General features: G+C 43.7%; 1 protein-coding gene across 2 annotated transcripts in view; it reads left to right on the plus strand.

Moving 5' to 3' along the window:
• podn (podocan) overlaps window positions 1–5572 on the plus strand; it is a 94606-nt gene extending 89034 nt beyond the window's left edge. For both annotated transcript variants that reach the window (XM_072511019.1, XM_072511018.1), the window contains one exon: window positions 3096–5572. In XM_072511019.1, coding sequence (XP_072367120.1) covers window positions 3096–3273 — 178 coding nt within the window. In that variant the 3' untranslated portion in view covers window positions 3274–5572. The remainder of the gene's footprint in view (window positions 1–3095) is intronic.
• Window positions 5573–6000: the final 428 nt, after the last annotated feature.

Below are 6000 nucleotides of genomic sequence, written 5' to 3' on the forward strand. Positions count from 1 at the left end.
TTTCCTCCCACAGTCTAAAGATGTGCAGGTTAGGCGGATTGGCGATGCTAAAATTGCCCTTCAGTGTCCAAAAGATGTGCAGGTTAGATGGGGTTACGGGGTTAGGGTGGGGGATTGGGCCTAGGTTGGGTGCTCATCCGGAGAGTTGGTTCAGACTCAATGGGCTGAATGGCCTCCTTCTGCACTGTAGGGATTCTATGATAATAATTAACAGCGACAATTAGTCAGCCATAATCTGCTCTCGGATGCTCAGTTTGTGTTCCGCCAGGGCCACTCAGCTCCTGACCTCATTATGCCTTGGTTCAAACATGGACAAAAGAGCTGAATGTCAGAGGTGAGGATAGAGTGGCTGCCCTCAACATCAAGGCAGCATTTGACCAAGTATGACATCAAGGAGCCCTCGCAAAACTGGTGTCAATAACAATCATAGGAAAGATCCTCCACTGGTTGGATTCATACATGGCACAAAGGAGATGGTTGTGGTGGTTGGCGGTCAATCAGCTCTGCTCTAGGACATAACTGTAGGGGTTCCTCAGGGTAGTGTCATAGGGCCAACCATCTTCAGCTGCTTCATCAAAGACCTTCCTTCCATCATAAGATCAGATGTAGGGATGTTTGCCGGTGACTGCACAATGTTCAGTATCATTTGCGACTCCTCAGATACTGAAACAGTCCATGTCCAAATGCAGCAAGCCCTGGACAATATCCAGTCTTGGGCTGACAAATGGCAAGTAACATTCATGCCACACAAGTGCCAGGCAATGACCATCTCCAAGAAGAGAGGATCTAATCATCGCCCCTTGACATTCAATAGCATTACCATTGCTGAATCCCCCACTATCAATATCTTGGGGGTTACCATTGACCAGAAACTGAACTGCATTAGACACATGAATATTGTGGCTACTAGAGCAGGTCAAAGGCTAGGAACACTGTGGTGAGTAACTCACTTCCACACTCCCCAAAACCTGTCCACCAAGGCACAAGCCAGGAGTGTGATGGAATACTCTCTACTTGCCTGGATGTGTGCAGCTCAAGCAACATTCAAGAAGCATGGCACCATCCAGGACAGAACAGCTGCTTGACTGCTATCTCTTCCACAAACACTCAGTCTCTCCACCACTAATGAACAATGGCAGCCGTGTTTACCATCTACAAGATGCACTGCAGTAACTCGCCAATATTCCTTCGACAGCACCTTCCAAACCCATGACCACTGTCATATACAGCAGATACATGGGAACCCCACCACCTGGAGGTTCCCTGCCAAGAAACTCACCACCTTGACTTGGAAATATATCACCGTTCCTTCACTTTCGCTGGGTCAAAATCTTGGAACTCCCTCCCTAAGCGAAGGAATGGCGATGAGTGTTATTGGAGTTGCGCTCATCTGGGTAAGGAGAGAGTATTCCATTACACTCCTGACTTGTGCCTTGTAGATTGTTGACATGCTTTGGGGATCAGGACATGAGTTACTCGCCATAGGATTCCTAGCCTTTGACCTTCCCTGGTAGCCACAGTATTAATGTGGCTGGTCCAGTTCAGTTTCTGACCAATGGTAAACCCCAGGGTGTTGATTGTAGGGAATTCAGCGATGGTAATTTCATTGAATGTCAAGCGCCGATTGTTAGACCCTCTCTTGTAGGAGATGGTCATTGCCTGACACTTGTGTGGCGCGAATGTAACTTGCCACTTGTCAGCCCAAGCCTGGATATTGTCCAGGTCTTGCTGCATTTGGACATGGATTGCTTCATTATCTGAGGAGTCACGAATGGTGCTGGACATTGTGCAGTCATTTGCAAACATCCCCACTTCTGACCTTATGATGGAAAGCAGCTCAAGATGGTTGGGCCGAGGACACTACCCTGAGGAGCTCCTGCAGTGATGTCCTGGAGCTGAGATGATTGACCTCCAATCACCACAACCTTTGTGCCAGGTATGACTCTAACCAGCGGAGAGTTTTCCCCCTTATTCCCATTGATTCCAGTTTACCTCGGGCTCCTTGATGCTATACCCGGTCAAATGCTGCCTTGATATCAAGGGCAGTCACTCTCACCTCTGACATTCTGACATTCAGCGCTTTTGTCCATGTTTGAACCAAGGCTGTAATGAGGTCAGGAGCTAAGTGACCCTGGCGGGGAAAGTGTTTTGGGGAGGGGAAGCCTATCATCTACCTGCTATTATGGCATATTGTCAGCAGTGGAAACTTTGGCAGTGTAGCTGACAGCTATTTCAGTAACTTAATTGCCATTAAGGGCCACCTTCTGCATCTGCTTGTGGAATGGGTTGGATCCTACTTTCAAGTGCCAGGTAGTGAGGCTTGACCCCCAATGGCAAAATTCAGCCCAATATGTCTCTGCTTTAATTTAATGGTAACACTTATGCCTATGGTCAGAACTTTGTGGGTTCAAGCCCTACTTAAGAGACCTGAGCAAATAATGAAACTTCAGTATAATACTTATGGAGTGCTGCACTGTCAAAGGTGCCATTTTTATTTGTGATGTTAAACAATATCTCCAAGAAGGCAGATGTAAAAATCCTGATTGAGAAGAGTCAAAAAAGTAAGCAGAATCCATAGAATCCCTACAGTGCAGGAGGAGTCATTCAGCACATCAAATCTGCATTGATTCTCTGAAAGAGCACCCCACCCAGGTCTACTCCCCCGCCCTATCCTCGTAACCCCACCTAACCTGCAAATCTTTGGACCAGTAGCCAATATACATCCCTCAGTCAACATTAGTGAAACTGATTATTTGTTTATCTCATTTCTTCATGAGACATTTATGGCTGGATTCCCCGGTCCCCAGCCGTAAATTCTCGGTGGGGCGCCGTTGGCTGGATCTCCCATTGAAGCCACCCCAAGCCGCTAGGAAATCCACGGGCGGTTGTGCACCTGCCGGCGGGATCAGAGAATCCCAACGGGAAGAATTCCGGCCTTGGTATGCAAATTGGCTGATGTATCTTCCCACAATATGACGTGCAGATCAAAATTATCATTGGCTATGTTGTTCTTTGAGAGGTCGTGAAAGATGCTGTATTAATGCAAATTCAATCTTGTATTCCATTCACTGCACACAATCGTTTTTATTTCACAGAGACAACAGACTCACAACGAGTAGAGTAAAAGAAACTGCATTTGCGAAGCTGAAGTTCTTACAAGTGCTGGATATGGGAGCATACTCTGAGTCCTCTTCCACATCCAAAAGGGAGGATGACATTTCAGGATACAATTTAGAGAATGATAGTGAACAAGCTACTCAGAATGATAAGTAATTACACATGCAAAATAACTCAGTGTTATGTTTTCCATGAATTATTAGTTGGCTGATATTACAAAATAGAGGTAATCTATTTAACTCTTTCTGCCTCCTCCAACTGGTCCCTGCTCCCCTGAACTCCACAAAATGTCCCCATCAAACGATGCCCTTACCTTCCTGTTCTCCTCCATCTACTTCCACATTCAATCATCTGATCTATACAGCCCATCTACTTGATACCCACTCATCCATGCTATTGACTAGTCAACATGACGTTTTCAACCTCATGCTTGCTGACATTATTAACCTGTTTCTCTTTTCCTCACCTGCCCTCTTTAAAACTGTCCATATCACCATCCTCCTCAAGACACTCACCCTACATATTGTCACCATCTCTAACTGCCAGCCTTTCTCAAACTTGCTTTGTTCCCAGAGATTGGAACTAGATGGTTGCCTTGTGAGTACAGTCTCATCCCTCTGATGACATCTTATTCAAATACCTCCAATCTAGCTTCCCTGAGCCCACAACAGCATGACTGCACTGGCTAAAATCACAAACAGCATCCTGTGTGACTGTAGCTCCCTAACTGGTCCTGGGCCTATTGAACTGAGGGGAGATGGAGGGGGATAGCAAGTGTGGAGGGGGATAGCAAGTGTATCACTAATGCCTAGAAGCTATGCTTTAACAATGCTATCGGTACTTTATTGGTTTGGTTTAGTGACAAATCATCGCAGAGGCAGGGCCAAATTGCGATGATTCAAATAAAACAAGTAATCATAATTCACAACAGTGATAGACAGTCATTGAAATAAATATCAAGTATAAAGTAATAAACGAAGATCACAACTATTAATATTTTAGTATATAGGAGGGGGAGGTGAGGGGCAGCCAGACAAATGGTGCCCCGATCTGCAAGGAGCCGTTCTTGCTGGGTTTGCCAGCAGGAAATGACTCTAAGTGGGGCCTCGGCAGAAAGAAGCTCGCCGAGGCCAAAGTAAATGGCAAAGTGCCGTTGGATAGTGGTACAGCCGCTGAGAAACACCCTGCTATATGTGCCCAAAACCGTTAAAATCACGCCCAATGCCTTTGCTGTCAAGAGGCTTGACTTATGAAACACATTCAAAGCTGGGTTTTCTGACTTCAGCTCTCCACACGCTTCTATCCATCCAAGAATGCCAAATCTGAACCCAGATGACGTTTGACCGCTCTCCAAATTTTCCCGTTCCATCTATGACGATGCCCACCGTTGGCTGAACCCGAAAATTCTTCCCTGTTCCATCACCTGTTCACTCCAAGTTCCACAGTTCCCCAAATATCAATTCTTGGCCTTTTTTTAAGGTTTCTATGGTCATAGTCATTTACAGTATGGAAGGAGACCATTTGGCCCATCAAGTTCATACCAGACCTGCGTAGCAAATCCCGAATGGATTTTTCAGTGCTGTCTTCATCCCATTCTTCCTTTATGATTTCCTCCTGTGTTTTATCCCAACACACACCCTCTGCTCCTCTAGCATTGGACTTCTTCATCTCTTGTTCCAGCATCTGCAGCAGTTCATTTTTTCTCAGAGATTGACCTGCCCCTCTGTCTGGTCACCTACCTCCCTGTTTCCAAGTCCTTCTCAAAACTCTCCTCTTCAACTGCACCCTTGGATCCTTATCCTAACCGTACCATTTTATCTAACCTTTGCTCTGTGACTACTTCATTTACTTCCTCCTTCGAACAACGTGCTCTGAGTCTTCTCAATGTAAGGTACACTATATAAATGCAAGAAGATTTACATTTGCAGGGAAGGGCAATGGAAAAATCTGGTAAATCAATGACAATGATGCTACTTGGGTATTTTATAAATGAACAAGTTGTTTCTGTTTATAACCATATATGTTACAATGAATCTCAAAACTAACAGATATATATATTTATCTAACAGATATATATTTTAATTCTGAATTGCATTGAGAGGTGAAACTACTTTTATCAAATTTATCAATCCCCCATCAATGGATTGTTCAGCAAAAATGATACAGCAAAGTAGGGGTCAATTTGGCACATTGTACCTTGGATGATGAGATACATAACCTATTTAACTAATGAACTAATGCTATAATTGATTAAATATTTTATTTTTCAGTATTGGTACAATTTGATTTTGACAGGACTTGAATATGTTTTTAACTGGGTGACCAATGTCAGGAGATTGTTTCTAGCCTGGGCTGAAATTTTCAACAGGGGTAATTTGAATATTTTATAGTCTTGCTGATGTCTCAGAATGTTATCATTTGTAAATCATTTATTAAAAGATAATATTGATTCCAATTGGCTCTGTGGGTCCTCTGAATCTGCAGTATTTCCAGTAGGGATGTGTCTTGGGCACTTCTTCTACCTTGTGGTAAAAAAGGATTCAAACAAAATGATACTTTCTATTTCTTAGCAGCAGTCCCTTAGCATAGCACACAGGCAGAACCTAATTTTTCTCACTGGAAATAATGGGGATGAGGGATTTGACATTGGGGGAGAGTTGGAAAGATTCACTTCTAACAATGAATATTTGACATGTGGAATAATTAAAACTATGATAAGACTAAGAAAGCAATAAATTATTCTGTAGAAGGATAATTTAGATCCGAAATGCTAACTCTGTTTCCCTTGTTATGAGTCTGATCCAGAACCCCAAATTGTGGATAAGGTCCTAGATTAGAACCCAACTATTTGGATTTAGTGAAACTTTGAAGCGATATTACTGC

The sequence above is a fragment of the Scyliorhinus torazame genome, chromosome 7 (assembly GCF_047496885.1).
Source record: "Scyliorhinus torazame isolate Kashiwa2021f chromosome 7, sScyTor2.1, whole genome shotgun sequence".
Taxonomy (NCBI): Eukaryota; Metazoa; Chordata; class Chondrichthyes; order Carcharhiniformes; family Scyliorhinidae; genus Scyliorhinus; species Scyliorhinus torazame.